This window comes from Kwoniella europaea, chromosome 2 (genome assembly GCF_036810445.1).
Source record: "Kwoniella europaea PYCC6329 chromosome 2, complete sequence".
NCBI classification, from domain to species: Eukaryota; Fungi; Basidiomycota; class Tremellomycetes; order Tremellales; family Cryptococcaceae; genus Kwoniella; species Kwoniella europaea.
Window position 1 is genome coordinate 642,964 of NC_089488.1, and position 21,733 is coordinate 664,696.

General features: G+C 43.8%; 9 protein-coding genes across 9 annotated transcripts; 4 read left to right on the forward strand and 5 right to left on the reverse strand.

The window, feature by feature from the left end:
• Nucleotides 1-553: 553 nt before the first annotated feature.
• Nucleotides 554-2,326, reverse strand: V865_006579 (uncharacterized protein; the record flags this gene model as incomplete). The annotated part of the gene is made up of 9 exons (XM_066230337.1): nt 554-641; nt 739-829; nt 917-1,032; nt 1,125-1,390; nt 1,486-1,860; nt 1,948-2,038; nt 2,106-2,139; nt 2,200-2,221; nt 2,303-2,326. 9 exons carry the CDS (start codon nt 2,324-2,326, stop codon nt 554-556), a joined length of 1,107 nt encoding a protein of 368 aa, XP_066086434.1.
• A 512-nt stretch (nt 2,327-2,838) lies between these two features.
• On the forward strand, nt 2,839-6,364 carry V865_006580 (uncharacterized protein; the record flags this gene model as incomplete). The annotated part of the gene is made up of 7 exons (XM_066230338.1): nt 2,839-3,009; nt 3,088-3,397; nt 3,498-5,333; nt 5,468-5,658; nt 5,749-5,797; nt 5,880-5,976; nt 6,094-6,364. 7 exons carry the CDS (start codon nt 2,839-2,841, stop codon nt 6,362-6,364), a joined length of 2,925 nt encoding a protein of 974 aa, XP_066086435.1.
• Nucleotides 6,365-6,700: 336 nt separating this feature from the next.
• Nucleotides 6,701-7,736, reverse strand: V865_006581 (uncharacterized protein; the record flags this gene model as incomplete). The annotated part of the gene is made up of 2 exons (XM_066230339.1): nt 6,701-7,217; nt 7,291-7,736. 2 exons carry the CDS (start codon nt 7,734-7,736, stop codon nt 6,701-6,703), a joined length of 963 nt encoding a protein of 320 aa, XP_066086436.1.
• A 268-nt stretch (nt 7,737-8,004) lies between these two features.
• On the forward strand, nt 8,005-8,989 carry V865_006582 (uncharacterized protein; the record flags this gene model as incomplete). Its single annotated transcript, XM_066230340.1, has 5 exons — nt 8,005-8,160; nt 8,221-8,433; nt 8,518-8,558; nt 8,607-8,717; nt 8,800-8,989. The coding sequence occupies 5 exons, from the start codon at nt 8,005-8,007 to the stop codon at nt 8,987-8,989; spliced, it is 711 nt and encodes a 236-aa protein (XP_066086437.1).
• A 612-nt stretch (nt 8,990-9,601) lies between these two features.
• On the forward strand, nt 9,602-10,935 carry V865_006583 (uncharacterized protein; the record flags this gene model as incomplete). The annotated part of the gene is made up of 4 exons (XM_066230341.1): nt 9,602-10,055; nt 10,138-10,448; nt 10,504-10,555; nt 10,631-10,935. 4 exons carry the CDS (start codon nt 9,602-9,604, stop codon nt 10,933-10,935), a joined length of 1,122 nt encoding a protein of 373 aa, XP_066086438.1.
• An 823-nt stretch (nt 10,936-11,758) lies between these two features.
• Nucleotides 11,759-12,644, reverse strand: V865_006584 (uncharacterized protein; the record flags this gene model as incomplete). The annotated part of the gene is made up of 3 exons (XM_066230342.1): nt 11,759-11,902; nt 11,973-12,115; nt 12,230-12,644. 3 exons carry the CDS (start codon nt 12,642-12,644, stop codon nt 11,759-11,761), a joined length of 702 nt encoding a protein of 233 aa, XP_066086439.1.
• Nucleotides 12,645-13,209: 565 nt separating this feature from the next.
• Nucleotides 13,210-14,902, forward strand: V865_006585 (uncharacterized protein; the record flags this gene model as incomplete). Its single annotated transcript, XM_066230343.1, has 5 exons — nt 13,210-13,453; nt 13,529-13,899; nt 13,966-14,038; nt 14,110-14,594; nt 14,675-14,902. The coding sequence occupies 5 exons, from the start codon at nt 13,210-13,212 to the stop codon at nt 14,900-14,902; spliced, it is 1,401 nt and encodes a 466-aa protein (XP_066086440.1).
• Nucleotides 14,903-15,085: 183 nt separating this feature from the next.
• On the reverse strand, nt 15,086-18,236 carry V865_006586 (uncharacterized protein; the record flags this gene model as incomplete). The annotated part of the gene is made up of 3 exons (XM_066230344.1): nt 15,086-17,438; nt 17,518-17,802; nt 17,938-18,236. The coding sequence occupies 3 exons, from the start codon at nt 18,234-18,236 to the stop codon at nt 15,086-15,088; spliced, it is 2,937 nt and encodes a 978-aa protein (XP_066086441.1).
• A 688-nt stretch (nt 18,237-18,924) lies between these two features.
• V865_006587 (uncharacterized protein) lies at nt 18,925-21,428 on the reverse strand (the record flags this gene model as incomplete). The annotated part of the gene is made up of 11 exons (XM_066230345.1): nt 18,925-19,009; nt 19,072-19,149; nt 19,214-19,287; nt 19,360-19,543; nt 19,636-19,705; nt 19,779-19,844; nt 19,897-20,220; nt 20,304-21,043; nt 21,112-21,240; nt 21,306-21,322; nt 21,384-21,428. 11 exons carry the CDS (start codon nt 21,426-21,428, stop codon nt 18,925-18,927), a joined length of 1,812 nt encoding a protein of 603 aa, XP_066086442.1.
• Between the last annotated feature and the right edge of the window lie 305 nt (nt 21,429-21,733).

Consider the following 21,733-nt stretch of genomic DNA (forward strand, 5'->3'; position numbering starts at 1 on the left):
TGTCAAAAATACCGGAGAAGATCGATGGACATGGGTTTGACCTTTTTCTGTTTTTTTCCCCTTCGTTTCAGTTTTTTTTTTTTTTTGTTTTTCATAATTTTGTAATTGTTAAGAAAGTATTTTGTAGCATTTACATGTTCCGTATCTCCAACATGCCATGTAGCGAATTATATCCGCAGTATACACAATTTCTCAATAGATTCCTCCACATTATCATCTATCCACTACCATTTTAAGCTTACTATAGTATATATCACTATAGTATATATGAACAGTGGTAGGTAAACACAGTGTAGGTGAAGCCCTTTTGAGGCATGAGAGATCAATCGGATAAAGATCATATAGTGAACTCATTCTTCATCGAACGATTGAATAGATATCCAGATTTTACTTTATACATGTTTACATGGAAGTCGAGTCATCCCTACGTCTGAGATGTTTTATCCTAATGTACAATCTTCCATCTAATCCTTGTTTGATCACAATCGTCAATATCCTTTCTTGATGTATATATATACTCTCTCCTTTCTCTAGTGGTGCACCATACAGTAATTTATGGTAGAGGATCGTCCCATGCAGGTATCGAATCATCATCATCACCTTGAACGTCATATTTCAATTCTTTATTATTTCGACAGATCCTATGAAACACATCGATAACAAAATCCATTAATACCCATAATATACATTCTTGACGATTCCCTCCAAGGGACTATTGGACAAGAAGAGAATACCCACCCGCACTTTTGCACTTCCAATGTATGTTTCGTAGCGAATTCAACCATGTGAGCAGAAGACTGATGGACGTTGTATAGTAATGCACCGGTTTCTAAATACATCACAAGACATGATAATCAGTAATCGATTTAGTGTGGGTTTACGTGTACGTTCACTCTCGATGATAACTACTACTCACCAACTCTAGGATCAACAGATACAATCATTATATATGTATTTTTCGTTAGAGGTTCAAGTATGATTGTACAATCGTTAAATTTAGCTTCGAAACCATGATACTGCTCGTGATTCCGTCTAAGTGTCACCAAACATATACATCAGCTCAAAATTTCGTTTTCATTGACTAGATTATGTAGGAATGATTTTGGAATTGGTTGCAAACTCACGAACAAGTTTTCTTGAACCCTTTAACAATCTCACTGATCTTCTCGAACCGCTGTTGATCCAATTCCCTCGCTCCGTTGTCAATTTCCACAGCATCCAAATCACTGGGATCACAATCCAATGGTGAACCAGATTTGGCAATCACCAGGAAAGTATCAGCTTCGAATAATACCGCTTCTACTCCTAGGCATAGGTCTCGGAGATAGGTGAGATGGGATGTTATTAGGGAGATATTGGGTATGAGAGTGTGGATGATCGAGGACCAAGCCTAGTTTATGGGTTGAGAAGAGTATAAGCTTAAGCATGAGGACGACCGGTCTTCGTATACTTTCCATATAATGATATAAGTAACGATTCACTCACCTTGTATAACGATTCGTCCCATATACTCGTCGGAAAACACCTCAAAACCTCTTTAATCGTCTCATCTTTCAACTCTTCTCTGACCGATTGGTCCACTCTCATCAAATCAGCTTTCCTCTCTTTGAACTTCTTCCTCTGAGGATCCTCCTTATCTATCAAATCCATCTTATTTATCAATACCCATACTCCCGCTTCTGGCGAGTTTTCCCTAAGAGCGAAAAGGATATCTTCAAAATATCTTAAATCTCCGTCCCACTCATTTGATGTTATATCAAATACGTAGATTAGGACGGCAACGTTGGAGAAAATAGTGTCTTTTTGGGAGGAGAGGTAGTTGTCTACAAAGGCATTTTGACCACCGCAGTCCCATAGGTTCTATAACACATAAAGTAGTATCAGCAAATGCCTTGATATTTTTGTGTTGCATGGTCAGGAAAAGCTGGGAGAGAACAATTGACCCACCAATACCAAACCACCTAAGAACCTAACAGCTGACTGCTCAACATCGATCGTAGCTCCTAGTCTTCTCGTATCTCTCGCTGTATAGTTCGAGCTGCAATTCGATCATATAAGTACAAGCTCGTATTCAGAGTCGTTGCCGAGCCAATGGCTGATCTCACAAGATGACTGAACGCATCGACGTCTTTCCACTCCCTGCGAGGAAAATGGCTGTCAGCTGAATACCGAGGAGACCAGATGCGAGGTTCGACTGACCTGATTTCCCCATCAACAGCACCTGTGAACCACAACAGATGAATTAGCATGGATCCAGAAGCTACAAAGATAGGATGTCACCAGTTCCTGTACAATGACTTACCTTCTTGCGGGCTGGTGTAGACATTGTGATTACTTGGCTGTCCAACAGATAAGGGTTTGGTCTTCGATATTATCCTGGGAATTGCTCTATGTCTGAAGATGTTGAAAGAACGCGATCCGGTTGTACTAGTTGCGATGATGCTTCGTGAGGTATTGGGTTGTCGTTATACTTGTCGTGTATGATGAAGGTATGCAGAGACGAGATGGATATTGGATTCATGTTGTATGTAATGAGTTGTATGACGAACCATGGACAATCCCAGGCACGGTTCAATCTCCATTCCTCATCCTCCTTGATAACCGCAGCTCGTCATCATGCATCCATGCATCGCAACTCGACATCTATTGCACATAAGACACAAATCATACTTCCAGATCAGCTTCAAGACTCAGCCAAGTATCCTTTGTGGAAGCGAAGCATGACATCTCGTCTGAAGGCGGTTTCATCGTAAAGCTCGCAACCCGATTCTTTCGGCATCATCATCATCATCCATATAACACAATTGTAAATCACTTCGCTAACGGCCATTTCTCAATATGCCTGCCCAACTGCAGAGCAAGAGGGCTTGGCTCCTTCTGGCCGCTTCCGTGACTCTACATATATTCCTATTGGCCAATACGAGAATCATAGGTGATAGGACAGCCACAACACCCAGCAAGAGGTTATTGAGAAGATGGGATGTGGGTGTGGAAAATGATCTTCCAGCTGTAAGCGAGCCTTACATCTCCAAGGCATTCATGTGTTATCTCTCATGTATACTGATGGAAAATTTGTCGGATAATCAGGAATCCCTATTAGAACTACCCTATGCAGAATGGTATGACACCCTTCCACCAGCTTATCGACCATTCTACATCCTATTCCTCTTGCTCGTCCTAGCATTCTTGTTTTCATTCATCGGAATCTCAGCATCAGACTTCTTCTGCCCGAACTTGGCTACCATAGCTTCTTATCTCGGATTGAACGAGTCCACCGCAGGTGTAACCTTTTTGGCGTTTGGGAATGGTAGTCCGGATGTGTTCAGTACGTTCAGTGCCATGAAGAATGAGACTGTGGGACTGGCCATTGGAGAGTTGTTGGGTGCTGCAACTTTCAGTGAGTGCATATTCCGTTCCTGCGCATGAATCATTCCTTCTTGGTTTTGGAAACTCGTTGCATGTGTAAGTGAAGATGCTGACCAAATCGACCCTCTCAGTCACATCCATCGTTGTCGGCTCAATAGCATTCATCAAGCCTTTCCATGTACCCCGCCACGCCTTCATGCGGGACGTACTATTCTTCACTTCTGCTGTACTTCTCCTCGTTGTTGTGCTGCGCGACGGTCATTTGTCATTCTACGAAGCGGGAAGTATGGTTGTTCTGTATATCGCCTACGTGGGAGTGGTAGTAGGTGGTAATTGGTGGGCTCGAAGACGGAGGAAAAGATCATCTCAGTCTTCAAATGAGAACATATCACATCATCACCAAACCGCTATCAAATCACCTTTATTAGATGGATCAGTCAGGAGCAGTCGAAGAAGTTCAGCATATTCCTCACCTCATTTATCACCTGTTCCTCAACCTATCGATGTAGATCTCGACGACGCGGAAGATAATGAGATGACGCTTCATCAAACCCCAGGGGAAATAACACCTAGGCCACATCTGGGTAGAGCAAGATCACAGACTTCAGCATCATATCTCAATTCACATTCCCATCTGCATCTACACCATCACGATTCGATTGATACGCCCCGAGCCAATTTCTCTTTGTTGGGCGCAATAGAGTTTCGAGATGTCGTCAATTCATTGAGGAAAGAATCGAATTCAAGATTGAACAGTCCAGGTAGAGATAGGAGTCCAGCCGAAAGAGAAAGGGAACAGACAGATTACTTTGGTCCGATATCTGCTGTTGGACATAGAAGATCTTCCTCGTATGGATTCAATGCAGCGTTCGCTTCTACCTCTTCTTCCCAGCAATTACCTAGGCGATCAACCTCGATAAAAGGTAGAAGGAGAGCTTCAACACATACTTCTCCTACGGGGTTGGGCGAAAGTGGTAATCGGAGTGTATCTACTCCTGCACGTTCATCTTCAGCTGTAGTTGTTGAAGAGCAGGATGTTTCACGTACACCGTCGTCAACAGAACCGAATCCATGGGAAGATCAACAAGGTAAACCACCACCGCCACCACCATCCCCTTTGACTGAAGATAGATTGACTGTACCGAAACCTTCTAGACCTAAGGTAATTATACCCTCCTCCCAACAGAGAGTACACTTATCCAAACCTAGCGTTCCATCCATATCTATCGTGGATCCATCGGGAAATACCGACTCGTTACCTATTCCAGAGGAATCACCTCCAGCAGTAAGTATGGAAACTCCGCCATTGAGATTCATCAAAAAATACGAATCTCGATTTAGAGTCAGAAGAAAGTCGAAATTGATATTGAGGGTTTTGTTCCCTTCTTTACAATCATTCAAACATAAATCATGGATCGGTATGATCCTCGCTATCACCTCCGTCCCTGCTATCTTATCTCTCACTCTTACCTTACCTGTAGTGGATGATGGGAATAATCATCAGGAGGAAGATGGAGGGATAGCATTACCTATATCGGAGGATGAAGCTTTGATTGATCCAGAATTAGGATATAGGGTTGCACAACAAGAACAAGATGGATATTCACCTACAGATACAGAGGCAGGATCAGGTAATGAGATGGATTCAGATAGATTGTTGAACCCCGATATAGGAGAAGAATTACATCATTTAGTAGATCATGGATTTTCACCACTCCATTCACCCCTTGGTAGGATCTCTCATGGTTCGCTGAGGAGACTGAACTCTCATTCTCATGAGTATGGTGCTATCGCTCTCCAGCCGGATGATGAGCTAAACCAGGGAGAAGAAGAAGATGAGGAAGAACAAAATAAAGAAGAAGAGTTGTATGAGCAGATGGAAGAAGAAAGGGGATTAGAATTTAACAAGTGGTTGACTGCTGCGCAATGTGTATTCGGACCGGCATTTTGCGTTTTCGTGACGTTCAGTGAGTACTGCATTCTGCGTCTCGTTGACTCATTCCCATTAATTCTCTACACCTAAACGATACTCGCTTTTTGATAGTCATGGAAACCATGAAATCAGATCTACGTTGCTGACAATGGTCCTCAACTCTTACAGACGAACAATCGTATTTTCCTTGGGTCTTACTGTCCTCAGTTATCATCGGCAGTATCGCAGCTTGTCTGACATTATATTACGCCACGGACGGATCTTCCTATACGTGGAGGTTGATCAGGTGTTTCTGTGGTTTCATATGCAGTATGGTATGGATAGCTGCTATTGCCGATGAGGTCGTGGGTGTGTTGAATGTGAGTTATCATGTATACTTTCTGTGATAATTACCGGGTACTGCCCGCGACTATAAGGAGTAAACTGATTCCCCTATTTGATTCTATCAGACTGTTGGAGAGATATTAGGATTGAGTGACGCGATAATTGGGTTGACTAGTAAGTGAAAGTATCATCATGGCCCCAATAGACCCAGGAATAGCGAACTAAGAGTTTACTGATATATTGTCATGACTCTCAGTCTTCGCTGTCGGAAACAGTCTGGCGGACTTGGTCGCAAATGTTACGGTAGCTCAATTCGCTCCTGCAATGGCATACGCAGCGTGCTTCGGTGGACCGTGAGTCTAAATTTGCGAAGTCTTCTAAGTCCATCGACCATGCCATATTCTGCATCGTACTGCTGTACCGTCAGTGATTCAAGCTGACTCATGTTCCTGATTCTTATCCTATTGTAGCATGTTAAATCTTCTTCTCGGTGTAGGCGGTTCGGGAACATATCATATCCTATTCAACGGTGGTTCTTCCCGTCAACCAGTTACGGTCCATTTCTCACCCACATTATGGGTATCAGCCGGCGGTCTAATATTGATACTCATCACTACTGCTATAGTAGTTCCATTGAACAATTATCTGATAGATCGTCGTTGGGCTACTTGTTTGATCGTAGCTTATGTGGTGTTGATGTGCGTGAACGTGGGTGTGGAGATCAAGACTGGCAGAGCATGAAGGTTCCGCTATATCAAAAGTATTCCTAAACGTATATAAATCTTTTAGTCACTTATTGAAATCGCAGTATTACACGATGTTCTCTTATCCTTTATTTTTCTTTTTGGATGTCTCATTGTTGTATTTTACATGTACGTTTGATATACAGTAAGTGTTTTGTTATATTTCTACATGGGTGAAAAATGCATACAAGTATCTGGGGATATAGATAGAAGAGACTGCTCTCGTAGGAGATGCAAATGTACAAGTGACTGTCTATGAACGTAGTTGAGAATCCTAGCAAGACCAATAAGGGTGATAACATACTAGTTGAAAACAATGCAATGGACTTCCTTCTCACATAGGTGGTCTAGCCGTAGGAGCAATCTTAACTTTACCCATCGGCGTACCACTCCCACTCAATCCACCTAGTCCGCCTAAACCACTTGGCCCACCAATGGTAGTAGCAGAATTACTCTGACTGGGTGAATTCCAAATATCATGACTGGTAGAATTATCTAACCTTTCTTCAACATCCATCTCCCACCTATCATCGACCCCTTCATCGGCATCGGATTGTTTGGTCGTATCTTCCACTTCTACTCTCACTCCACCTTCATCCAATATCACCTCTTTACCTCCCTTCTGTCTCCCTCCTGCACCATTCAGCGCTAGTGCCTCCAGTGCCCTCTGGAGGTCTTCAGCCAGTATGGACGTATTGGGTCCTTCTTCGGCAATCTGTTCCCATCCCTCTGGGGGTGATCCGGGAGGGGATATAAGGAAGTTGTGTGGTAAGGGGGGAGGTGCGAGATGGAATGATGCTGGGTCGGGATTGAGGGGTGTAGGAGGGAGATAATGTAATCGAAGTATAAGTCTGGTATTGTTAAATGTCCGTATCAGTATCAGTAAATGATGTGTATGTCAGACATCGTTATATATCAACTCACTCGTTAGATTTCAAAATATCGGATTGCCTCTTACTCCTCCTCTTATTTGTATCTTTTGGGGTGAAATACCCATCTTCCCTTTTATCCTGCGTCATCTCCTCTTTCTCAACCTGATTCCGCTGCTGCTGTTGTCCTTCCTGTTCATCGCCACCAGTCTCAGCAGAAGGACTACTGGTTAAATCCAATTTCAACCAATCACCTTCCTTCTTCGACCTTTCCGCATCTTCATTAGTCGCAAATACCACTATCACCCTCCCGAACCCTTTTACAGGTGCCCAATGGACTATATCGCCAAATAAACCATAATGGTCTTTGAGCAATGCCAGGATGGGAGGAGAGAATAACGCTTGGTTGGGTAGGAGCAAAGCTAAGGTGTTGGTCGGTTCTTCTGGGGGATCGAGAGGTGGTGGAGGTGGGATTGCGATGGAGTTTGGTGAGCTTGTCATGCTGTTCGTATTGCTATCTGCCGAGATATGACAGATGATGAAGCTGACAAAGTGAACAAAAGAAGAAGGAAGGTTACTGGACCAGAGAGCTGCGACATGATAGTGATGCACAGGCACGCCCGACACGTGGCAAGCGGCAGAAAACACGTCATACAGCGAGGAGGAAGTGGAGGTTGAAACCATCTCAACAACAAAAACAATCAGTACTCTATCCCTACTCCTACTCTCTTCCACAACTTTCTGATCATACCCGACCAAAGGAAACAAGATGGATAAGACAGCTCTCCTCATCATAGACGTACAGTACGACTTCCTGCCTCCCTCAGGCTCATTGGCCGTTCCAAACGGTCAAGATATTTTACCTGTCATCAACGATCTGCTTGATGAAAACAAGTACGATTGGCCAGTGATAGTAGCTAGTCAGGTGAATTAGCCGTCCGACTTCACATGAATCTCAACAGCTAATGATCATCGATTTCCGTAGGACTACCACCCAAGGGGACACATATCATTCGCATCCACCCACCCACCTCATAAGCCATTTGAACCTTTACTCGTGCGGGACGCGAGGGGTACGACGTATCAGCAGACGTTATGGCCTGATCATTGTATACAAGGTACGAGGGGTACAGAGATTGAAGAGAATATCAAAAGAAAGCTAGGTCAGTGGGGAAGAAAAGTCAGACTGGCAAGGAAGGTATGTTTGAGCCATACTTGTTAGCATCTAGATCAAGAGTGTCGTGAGAACGATAAAGCTGATCAAAGGCGTAATGGTAAATAGGGTACACATATGAAGTTAGAAGCTTATTCCGCATTCGATGGGTATATAACCGAGTTTCAGAGACCCGCCGAACCACCTGCCGAATGGAGCGATGCTTATCCAGGAGAACAGAAATTACCCTCAGAGGGCCCTTTAAGTACTTATCTTAGGAAACGAGGTATAGAGAAAGTAGTGATTGTAGGTTTAGCTACTGATTTCTGGTAAGTGGCCAATATCCCTTTAACAGCTAGAAATATGACTTTCCGTTCAGGGACAACGAGCTTATGTGTATGGTATGAATAGTGTACTTCAAACTGCTTTATCGGCCATCTCAGCGTCGTTTGATACGCTAATTCTCGGTCCAGCTGTGAGAGGTATATCTCCCGAGGACACAGACAAAGCACTTGTAAAAATACGAAATTTAGGAGGTAAGGTGATAGATCAAGACGAGATTGATTGGGAGACTGGATTGAACCGCTGGTTCGATTTATAGTCATCTGAACCTGTGACTCCGTGGGACGCTTGTATAGCATGATTCATCGCCATCATGCACTTCAAACCCACGACACAATCAGCTCAGTAATCGGTATCTCTGAGTGTCTGTTGAAAGCTCAGCTGATTACTGGCTTTCTGTTTCGTATGTCGATCTGTAGCTTGATCGTCTTGACTTCGCTCCTGATTTAGGAGTTCCTGTTGGTCAGAGCAGTCAGAAGGCTGTTACCTATGTGGTAGCTTGGAAATCAGCCTCACGATACAGTCCTCAAACGACGATACTTGAAGAGCCTTTCAATTTGCGGAGACCTATAGTGTACAGAACTGCGTCGGTGCTGTGCTGCTTTGACCCCTGTTGTACAAGGCCCCGGATAGGGAGTGTGTCAGTGACAGATGACGATCAACATAGGATGGTAAGACCACAGTTTCCATCCTTTCAACGTCCGCAATATTTCGGTCAGACCTATCCTGGCTGCCTGAAATATAAAATCAGGTTCACCTTGAATATGATATCTTCGTCCAAATCCTTACTGTGTCCTCATCTATCTCTTCTCCACCACTGTACAAACACTAAATACTTCATCTATTACTACATTACCTCATTTCGTGAAATATGAACCACAATTCCTCCCAATGGTACGAAGAGTCTCAGCAGAACTACAACCCAGATGCGTGGACAAGGGACACCATCAATACATATTCTCTACAAATTCCCGAGATTCTATATGAGTTCGCTCCGGAGTTCCCACAAGAGCATAACCCTTTGACGATATATTCACTCGACTCGGAGTCCTTATCACCAGCTCTCTGCTCTTCCTATTCTTCGGATTATAGCTATAACTCACAAGTCGACCCCAACGCAATTTCAATTGATGATCTGAACTACCCTATCGACTACAATTTCGAGGTCGCATTCAAGGAATATGGTCTTGACCAGGAGGTAAATGGCAATTCATCTTCTTCGCATATGCACCAGGTCAAGGTCACACAGCCGCCTCCTATCGGAGTCGGTCCGAGACGCCCGGCACTTCAAAAAGGGTTCGTAACAGATTCCAAGATAAAAGGACGTATAATAGACAGCCTCTTTCACATACATATATTGGAGATGATGAGTGGTTGAAGGACTGTATGATTGATATGATCTGATAGACCGAGAGCAACAGCTCAGATTCCGAGCCCGCAACAGAGAGTACCTGCATAAGCTGATCCGAGCTTCGACAACGATACAATCGGATCCAAAGAAATTACAACCCTATTTGTACTCAGCCGAAGAGGAAACGAATACCCTGATTCAAAGTAGGGATTGTCAGACGATGATCTCCACTTATCCCGACTTCAATTTGGTCACAGCTGCCTTAAGCGAAATTGACAGGTATAAAAGTCAAGATCCACCTGAATTAGTCCCCGAATTTTTGGAATTCAGGAAGACGGTTAGGACTCGAGCATCTCCTGTCCCCAATGTAAGTCTGGTCGCATGATTGCTGGAATCCATGGGATGAAGCTTATCTATCATAGAGGCTCAATCGTGATGGACTTTCTGAAGTCCAGATACAAAGGTTGTCAATCGGTGAGTTTATCATAAACCTGACTGTGTGTCCTACACTGTATACTTATGTCTTTTACCGGCGTTTGTAATCATCAGACAAAGAGAATCAAAGAAGATCTCGTGCGAAGAAATCACAACAAAAAGCCCTTCTGGAAGATAATATCATCAGATACAACAGCACTGCAAACTCTCAGAAAACGCTGATTGGGATGTATCAAAATCTGTCTAACGATATCAGGACTTACATAGGCCAGCCCCTTAAGACGTACAACGAGTTTGGTCTGATCGATCTGGACAAACAGTTCGGGGTGGCTCTTTCGCGAAACAGCCAACATGCAGTGCCCCCTGTTACTGCTCATCTGGAAGCATCAGGAAGTAAGCCTATGGGGAAGGTCAGATGAGAATGAAGTACAGTACTATTTTTCTCCCGCAAGGTAGTCTTGATACGCGCAATCGCGCAATTTTCTGTACGTCATGCATATACTGAGAGTCAATATACATGCTATGTCTTATAGTATGTGATAGAGATCTGGGTTCCGCCAGATGTTCCCTTACACCGCTTCTGCCTTTGATTGGCACGTGGACCCATGAGGTCTGGAGGCGCTGCATCTCGAACGATGCCTCTCGACTGTTGTGAATTGTATTCGGGAAGGGAGGATAGGTGCCGCTTCTCCATCTTCGAGGGTCCCCTGCATCTGAAGCTTCTTCGCCACTTGGGGTACTGTGATGTGTTTATGACTTCATTGCCGTGTGCAAGAGTTATGAATAGAATGTCGGATGGGGGATTGACATTCTTTCAGAATGATATGTTAGTAGTGAGCAAGATGTGCTTGGTTAAATGAGACTATTGGGACAGAAGCGGGACGAGAAACTTGCACATCACAGATGTCAGCAGGGGATGCTGCCTGAAAGGTGCGTGAGCGCCTCTGTGTGCTAGATGTGTTAGGGTGTTTGGTTCATGGCGCGGTCCATTCAAGCAACATGATCATGCTCTACGTCCATTCGCGAGGAGCTTGTCTATCACGTTTATAAGTCAGATAGTGGGGAAGATAAAAATCATCAATATGTCGTGAACAACAAGTATGTAATACGTTGGATGAAGGCTATTTACTTTCACGCAATCGATGCAATACAGCACATCACGTATCGTCTGGAGCTGGCCCTCCTTATTCCTTTTTCCATCCATGAAGCCTCCTCCAGAATACACCCAGACGCGATTTGAAATCATTGTGGCATGTATGTGAATGATGCAGGCACTGATAGGCTTTGATCAGGTGACCAAGGAACCTCAGGCGTAGATGGGTCTTCATACTTACTCAATCGAGCTTTAAGGGCATTGATCTCCTTACTCTGAATGAGAAGCTGAGTCTATGGGAGTAAAGTAAGACTCCAATCAACTGGAAGCCGCTTGAAGGATTCTCCTGAAAGTCTTACTCACCGACATGTTATATCGATCCTTGACCAACGATTCCACAGATGATCGAAGCTCTTGGACTTCCGTCCTCAATCGATCATATTCTACATCCTTCTCATTCTGCTTTTCGGCTATGAGGGCACGATGCTTTCTGGCTGCCAGGCAATCTTATTGGTGACGCAAATCCAATTTCTCGTTAGCCCCACTTTTTATACAGAATATATTGTGATCGGTGTGTCAGTACCCGAAAATGTTACTAATCATTCCAAAACGATACGTACTTTGCCTTTTCATACGGTCTTTCCTGTTCTCGTGATAAGTCTTATCAATGCTCATGTTCGTGCGGATTGAGGAAGTTGAGCCATCTATTTGAGGTTGAGAAGTTGGGTCGGGGCTTTGCAAGACATCCTGTTGGCTCCCAAACTGGAACTGATCTAGATTCGGATCGGTGGTCATCACTTCGTCCATATGCCCATAGCCATAGGCTGCCCAGGGGTTATTGTTATTCGATGGCAAAGCATAGATCCCCGAGTTGGAGGAAATGCTCGTGGGACTGATCAGCGTGTCATTGACTTCTGACGATGCAGAGAAATATCCCAATGGGTGGTTTGTGTCTTGATAGTTCGAATCAGGGTGAGAGTGTTCCGGATATCCGAAATACCCCTCGGGAGGATTCGAGGTGGGATCATCACTCATATCGTATATGGTCAATTATATACTGGTACGAATAGTCAGATGCAAGAATTCGGTGAAGAGAAAGAATATATGAGAGAATTCCAGAATGTGGGATATGAAAGATGCGAAACGAAACCTCACTTGTTCTTGAGAGAATCGTATACAGCTTATATATTGTGTCTAAAGCATTTGAGAATCGAATTTATTGTCCGCTTGCATCTTTCCTTTCATATCCCTTGAGGCGCCATCGCGGTGAAAGACCCAACTGATGCAATTGCACCTGACAGTACCTGATTCTGGTCGTTCTCGACCCATCATAGTCATGACCTCAAATTCGATATATCATGTCAGATAATGACGTTACTCACATTCGAGAAGAAAGTGGCTTCGCCACCCACTCCCGAAAGCGAAGGATTACTTACTCAGCTGAAGGTTGGAGTGGAGGAGAGATGAGGTCACGTGATCTGCTTACAAAGTCTATCGCATCCATTATTTTCAGAAGCAGATACGATAGGTATTAGCTAATCGCCCCTCCATCCTTGATACAACCATAACAAACGACAAAGCAGTGAAGCCGCATATTAAGATGTCCAGCCAACAGCACCACGAGGAAAATCACGGCCATGAGCACGAGCATGATGAAGGACAGTTTGGTGAGGAAGATATCGTCGAAGTTGTTGAAGATGAAGGTGATGAACCTATGGATGACGATGATGACAATGAACAATACGATGGGGAAATCATTATTGGAGGTCCTGGTCCAGGGGAAGAGGATATGGTGATGGATGAGGAGGGTGAGATGAGGGAAGACAACTCATGGGGTGCTAATGGTATGTCTGACATCTATGTTTATGTCCCATTTTCCAGTAATTTATTGCTGACTAATATCCCACAATATGATTTAGCATTACATGCGTCTCAACAATCCATATTCACCGTTGCCCTACATCCTTCCTTCCCCAACCCTCCACTAGCTGTTTCAGGAGGAGAAGACGATGCAGGTTTCTTATACTGTCCTATCCCTTCGTCGTCAGGCTCATCGTCGTTCAACGCCGATAACTTCCCTCCTACCAAATTGACTGGTCATTCCGACTCGGTTGTATCGACAGGGTGGAGCTTCGATGGTGAAATGGTAGCTACAGGTGGTATGGATGGTAAAGTCAGAGTGTGGAGAAGAGTGAAGGGTAAAGCGAACCAGGAGAATCAGGAGGTAACAGTGGAAGAATGGAAGAACTGGGAATTCTTGACTAGCTTAGAGACTGGAAGTGAAATCACTGTGAGTTCATCAGCTGTTGAACAAGCAAAAAGGACAACAGCTGATATAGAAATGACTGTTAATTAGTGGTTACAATGGCATCCTAAAGGAAATGTTTTAGCTGCAGGTTGTGAGGATGCAACCGTTTGGATGTGGAATTGTAAGTTGGCAATCACATTCTTACTTACTGATACTGTAAAGAAGACATCTCACTTATACTATAATATACAGTACCATCCGGAAACACACTTACCGTACTCTCCTCACATACCATGTCCAGTACATCCGGACTCTTCCCCCCACCTGCCGGTCGTCAACTTCTGACCGCGTCGTTAGACTCATCATTGATCCTGTGGGATCCAAGAACCTCCGCACCCGTATGGAAATCATCTATGTTCACCGCAGCCAACTCACCTGAACTTGACCCTTCAGAACATGGTATAACGTCTTTGGCAGTATCGCCCAACGGTCAGATCGCAGCTGTAGGAAGTGCATCGGGTAAAGTGAAATTGGTGAATCTCACCAATGGAACTACGTTGAACACTCTAGTGGGTCACGCCGAAGGTGAAAGTATAGAAGCTTTGGTATTTGTTGATCTTCTCGGAGGAGCGGCAGGAGGTGGAAAGGGAGTGGTATGTGTTAGTGGAGCGACAGATGGGAAAGGTTTAGTATGGGATGTACATACTGGTAGAGTAAGGGCGGAATTGAAACATGATGTGAGTGTCTCTTTTAAACTTCATGTTGATCCAATCTCTTTTCGAGTTTCAATGCTTATGGTATATTACTTGGCAAATAGGAACCTATAACTTCTATTGCCGCTCACCCCGCTCCATTCCTCCATCAAGTCACGACCGCCTCAGCTGACTCGACCCTGAAAACATGGGACATCAGGACAGGTGCATTGTTAGCTACCCACAAAGGTCACGTAGGCGTGGTGAACGGTGTAGCCGTCGCTCCGGTCGAAGGTGGTCAAGCTATTGTCAGTGCGGGTGACGAAGGTGTAAGCTTGGTATGGAAGTTGTAGGAGGCGGAATAGCGGAATATGTTGGACTTTCAGATCAAAGTTGCATAATCAATCCTAATTTGGGTTCGTACATAATCTTTCATGATAGATAGTATATAATGCATTATTTGTTCATTAATCAAGCTTATTAATCTGAGTTATCTGAAATCCCGCGTGACTGGTAACGCCAGCAGCCATTCGAATCTACTCAACATCATCTTCTTCGTCCACCTTTCCCACCAAGCTGTGTTCTTCCTCCTGATCGTGTTTCCTTTGATTACCACTACTGCCAGGTCTATATAGTCCCGTAGCTAGATCACTGACCCGTCTAGGAGCACCGATGACAGAGCTAGAGAACGATCTCGAGACATTGCCCACTGTCGAAAACATATTGGATGTCCGTCGTCCAATCGCTAGAGGATGTCCGTCGAGGGGTGAATTGGAATTGGGTAATCCCTCAAAGAGCGGCGAGGATGGACCGAACGGCGAAGGGGTAGGTAGAGGTGATGATATAGGTGAGATTCCGAAGAAAGTCGACCGATTAGAAGTGGTAGGTATATTTATAGTTTTCAATTCGATCGTTCCCCATACATCATTCCTCTTTCCTCCGTTTTCTTGATCTGTTAAATCCATCCCATCAAGTTGAGTAGAATGAATAACCCTTTTGATCTCTGTCAAATCACTTTCTATATTCTCTATTCTAATTTTCAACCTCTTATAGCCCTCGTCTTTACCTTCGTCTTTCGCAGATATATACTCTTTTACTTCATTCATTATATTCTCCTTCGATTGGTTCTTCTTCGTTTTACCTACGTTCAATAAAGCTTCGAACCCCCTATACACCCTTTCGTGATCCGCTAAGGCGATTTCAACGTCCACTCGAGCATCTTCGATCACTTCGTGTAAGCCATCTAGAACAGATGTTAAGATGGGGTCACCAGACGAGGGTAAAGCGGGCAGTTTCGATAAATGCAGGAAGTGTGATTTTCTATTGGATTTGGGTGATGTCGCGGAGCTAGGGGGTTGATCGAGGGTTGGTAAGCTGTTTCGTAAGCCATTCAAAGAGTATGTTAAGTCGTGTAGAGTCTTTTGCAAGGGAACATATCGGGATGTTATGGGTTCGAACATTGTTTCAAGCTGGGTCGTTAGAGGAGAAGGTTCAGGGAATGGTGAGATGGGTGTCGGAGGTTCTGCGTTAATGGGCGTAGGTTGTATTGTTGTTCTTATCGTCTGTTCAGGATCTAGTTCTTGAGGGCGTTCGTCCGCGATCAGATGTAACTCGTTCTTGTCGGCTACGATACCGTTCTTCTGTTCTTGGGGATATCTGGTCTGATCATCACGCGCGATGTTTTGTTCATCAATGTCGATGTGCTCATGTTCGGGATCATCCAAGTCAAACACCACATGTCCATCATCACCTTCATCCGCTTTAACACCTTCGACCGCTTCTTTAGCTAACCAATCAACTCTCTGTCTTTCAAGTTCCATCCTTTTTTCCGTCTCATCCTGCAAATCAGCCACTAGAGTAGTAACCAATTCTTCGGCCAGTAATATCCTAGCTAGTGACTCTTGTTCGTGATCCCGTTCGATCCCACTAGTACTCTTTGTTTTCGTTGATTTATTGATCAATCCACCTAATCCCCTCCATGATCTAACTTTATCGTTGTTCCCACTTTCTCCTTTTTCTGGCTTGTCAGTCGAAGAAGATATGATATCAATCACTTCATCTAATAATCCTTCTAGTATATCAGGTTCGACCACAACCCCTTCAATATCATTCCTGATCTTATCAACTTTATTCAACCATTTCTCAAATTCGCTCTGCATCTTCTCCTGATTAGCGATCAACTTCAACCTTAGAGAAATCTCTCTTCTTCTCCCTGTTGATTCCCTCAAAAAGCTTTCCAGCAAATCATCAAATTTCTCATTCAACTTTTGATTCTTCTCTTTCTCCACTGTCAGTTCATTTTTCAAATGACCCAATTGACTACGAAGTGTTGAAGAAGTAGCATTCGACCTTTTACGTAGATTGTTCAAGTGAAGGTGTAAGGTCTGGTGAGTTTTCTGAGTAAAAGTCATATATCTCTCCACGACCTTGGAAGCGCTCTCGTCATCTCTTAGTGCTTTATCCCGTTCGTTCTCAGCTTCTACCCTCTTCTGCGACTCAGCATCGAGCTGTTCGTTCGAGACTTTGAATGAATTTTCTAGCTCTTCTACTTTGTTCTCGAGTGAATGTATATGTTTATCCTTTGAGATTAAGAAAGAAGTGAAATCTTGGAATAACTGTTGAACACCCTTTTGACCAACCAGTAAGTTCGAGATCGTTTCGCCGGGCGATACGGGAACAGACGATGTGAGTGTGGTAGATGAAGTAGCTGTCAACGGAGGAGTATCGAGGTCATTGGACTGAGATGTTGGATTATCGCCGTCGAGAGACAAGCGCTGTAAAGATGGGGCAAGGAATATCGACGAAGTGGTTTTGGAGGGTGTAGAGGGAGGTACAGCCGTTGGGTCGAGGGAATGTACGAGCGTTTGATACTCTTCCAACGCGAGGTCACTGCAAAGTCAAGCAACGTCAATCAGTTTGCCGATATACTCCAGCATGTTGTTGTAGTCTCTGAACATGATATACTTACCAAAGTTTCTTCATCTCCTCAATCTTCTTTCTCTCCCCCTTCTCCCACTCTAATTCTTCCTCTCTATCTTCCTCCACCCTCCTGAGCTCATTAATGATCGCCCTATCACCTTCTCTCTCCTGTTGTACCCGCTGTAGCTCTAATTGCGTTTTGTTCAGCTCCGACTTTGTAGAGGAAAGCTCCGTCTCGGTTAAGTCAAGTTTGGATGATAGACGACGGTGGGCGAGGGAAAGTTCAGTGAGGGCGTTGGAGGTAGGTAGAGGAGTGGGTGGAAGAGGATTTGATCTATAGTGGTACAAATTGAGCGATTAGCTCCCTTTCCCTGATACACCGATCAGGCCACACCTGTAGTAGCGAGCAGTGGATGACACTAAGGTATGAATGCGATCGAGGATGTATCCGACTTCGTACAATACTCACCTCAAAACCTCTACCTCCTTCTCCACAACATCTTTCTCCCTCATCCATCTGTCCTCTTTCTCCTTACTCAAAGCCAGTTCCAATCTTACCCCCTGAAGATGTATCGAAGCTTGATGAGCAGCTTTCTGATACTGCGCTAATTGCTGTCTGAGCGAAGTCAGTTCCGCAATTAACGGATGGGAAGTAGGTAAAGGGGTAATGGGTGGTGATACCTGCTGATGCTGTTGATGTGCATTTTGACTTGTCCTGGAAGTGAATTTCGACTTGATCTTGGGTGAAGATGGGAGGGAGAATGACATCTCGCCAAGAGAGTACTACAGTTCAAAAGAGGATCAGAGCCTTCGTGGTCTATCTGGACCTGGCCTGGATATGTCCAGCTATATTCGGCTTTCACGACAGGTTCCTGTATTATTGCCTCTGGCTCGTAGTGAAGTGTTCGTGGGCTGGTACTTGCAAGACCGAGGGGATGATAGAGTACTGAGTTGTTGAACAATGAGATACAATGATGGCCATTTGTGTTGTGGTAAGGTAGTGTGCGCAGTGATCACTTGCCATCACATCTCTGTGACTTTGTTTTTGTTTTTCGGTAACAGCACTCTTCCATCGGAAGTATCAGTATGAGCATACCACCCTGCTTGAAACTGGATTCTTCATGATCATCGTTTCATAGACGCTATACGTTGCCGATAGGCTACAACTCAGAAGGACGTTCGCAGATGGGGTATCAAATGCATTGCATATTGAGCATGAGAATATTGAAATTGGATGGGATAAACACATCTTCTCCTCTACCTAAAAATCTTCCTGAACTCCTACCACTTGTTCACTTCGAATCTAAATTATAAATTATAAAACAATGGTAAGATGCAATGCGAATGGATGTCATTGATGTAGAGAAGCATTGGAGTGTTTGCTTGTCTTCCTTTACATCTCATCATCTCCGCTCTATCCATGTGACATGCCCCTCGGCAATGTAAACATGGTCGCTTAATCGGAGTCGACAAAGAAGTACGATCCAGCTGATTTCTGCTCTTTATCCTTGAGCGAATCCATCTTGTTGATACGTGGTCGGCTATACATGTTCATCATAGATTAGTATAACAAGCTTAGGCGCAAGGCTAAACGAAGACTCACAAGTTGGTAGGATCCCTTCGGAATGTGATATCAAGCGATTTCAAGAATTTGTTCATACCAGTCAACAAACCTTCAGGTCTATTCAAGGGATAAGCAAAGGTGAGCAATCGTCCTTGTGATGGGAAGGGGACCGGATACTCACTTGTTGGCAGTAGATTCTTTACCTGGAGTACCTTCGAACAAGATAACTCTGTCGGCAAGATATGTAGCCATGATCTGAGTTTCACAATCATCAGCACCTGTGCATTTGGCAAACATATAATCTTAACTAATTGGAGGATGACTCACGAAATCGTGTTCTACAATGAAAGCAGTCCTCTTTGAACTCATGACGAACTTCTTGATAACCTTAGAAGCCAAGATACGTTGTTCCGAATCCAAGTAAGCCGAAGGCTCATCGATAAGTAAGACGTCGGCCGGTACACCCAACACCAAACAGATGGCAACTCGTTGCAACTCTCCTCCGGATAATCTATAAAACAACAAGGTTAGTGCATGGTCCGATTGGCCTGGTACAATACAACTAGCATGTCAAACGATCGAAGAATGTGGAATTCCACTCACGTTTGTACATCTTGGTCCATGATAGGCTCAAGGTTCATAGGTTTAATCACATCACTGTTGAATTGGGGATCTGATCAAATCGCAAGCTCAGGATCAGTACACAGCCTTATATATGACGAAGATCAAAGAAAGACTATACTTACGCATGAACATAGCCTTAATTCTCTTCAACAGCAACATTCTGACTGAACCAGGGAATTTAGGAGAGACTATAAAAATGCCGTCAGCTAAATGCTCGAATCGCGTTGTCATGTCACTTACTAGTTTGAGGTTTCATAGACACTCTCAACTCAATCTTATCCTTAACATCATCCGGATCCATCTTACCGCCCAACAACTGTACCAGCGTAGTTTTACCCATACCGTTTTCACCCAACAGAACAATGATCTCTGAATCGGAGAAGGAACCTGTTTTAACGTGCAGTTTGAAGTTACCCAACGTTTTAGTCATATTTGGATAATGGTATGATTTCATTTTGGGTGCTAATGTCTCGTCGACAGTTTCGGCGATTTTGAAGGTAAGGGATTCATCTCGGAATCGAAGGTTTTCAGTGGGGATCATACCATCGAGGAAGATGTTAATACCTGGTACAAATTGTATCAGCTCAACTCTTCCTGTATCTGTGGGAGACGATAAAGGATATACGACGATGGAACAAATCACTCACCTTCTCTGACTGAATAAGGCATAGTGACCACACCATAAGTACCCGGCACACCATAGAGCACACAAATGAAATCCGACAAGTAATCCAACGTGGCCAAATCATGTTCTACCACAATCACATAGTTTGTTGGGGTAACTAATCCTCTGATAACCTTGGCAGCAGCGATACGTTGTCTAATATCGAGATAAGATGAAGGTTCGTCAAACATGTAAATATCCGCTTTCCTCACACCTGCAATAGCAATCGCGAATCTCTGTAATTCTCCACCGGATAATTGTCCAACTTCACGATCTTGTAAATGTTTCAATTCCAAATCTTCTTCCAATTGTGATCTATTTGGTAATTCAGATTGTTTATCAAACATCTTGCCCACAGTCATATTTGGTATTTTTATCGATCTTGGAATTTGATCAACATATTGTGGTTTCGTTACAGCTTTGATATCATCTTCTAATACCTTTGTGAAGAAATTTTGTAATTCAGATCCTCTGAAGTATTTTAAAATTTCTTGCCATTCTGGTGGATCATCGTATCTCCCCAAATTCGGTTTCAATTTACCACTTAGAACTTTCAATGCAGTGGATTTACCAATACCGTTTGTTCCTACTAGACCTAAAACCTGACCTGGTCGAGGCGTGGGTAATCGATGGAGTTTGAAGGCGTTGGCATTGTATCGGTGGGTAACGTGGGATTCTAAGTTGGTAGGTAAGTTGAGAATTTGAATGGCTTCGAATGGACATCTATAAAATAAATCAGCGAGGTCAGTATTCCACTACGCCTGATATTATTGTTGCTTTGTATCACCTACTTCTTCACACAGATACCACAACCGATACACAGTTCTTCAGAGATGAAAGCTTTCTTATCCGATGGATTCACTTCGATACACAATTTACCCATCTTCACCACTGGACATGATCGCTTACATTCTTGTCGACTGATCAAAGGAAGGTGATCAAAGTCAGCTCAATATAACACCGTTTGCTAGCTTATCTAGCTTACCATTTTTTAGGTTTACACTGATGGTTAAATACAGCTGATCAGTACATGTACATAGGTACAGGGTAGCTGTCAACTCACCTTGTCGTCAGAGACGATAGCTACACGAGTCAATTTATCAGACATTGTGACTGATCCTCCTTCCCTTGCTTTTCTTCCTTTTGCTAGTGTTTGGGCTGTCTATGCACTTAAATGGCCTGCTGGCAGTAAATCGCTTGCCGGGTTGTCGCTACTAGCTGATGTCGAGGCGTGAGTCTGTACTTTGTGGTATTGATATAGGATACCTTGCTTTCTTCTTGGTAAGTGACGTTACGTTCTTTGGCTGAGAGCGGCGATTTTTTCAGTCCTTTGATTGAAAAGTTGAATTTTACTCTTTGTTCGTTTAAATCGCATGCCTATCTGAGTCGTCCAATGATATGAGGGACAATGCA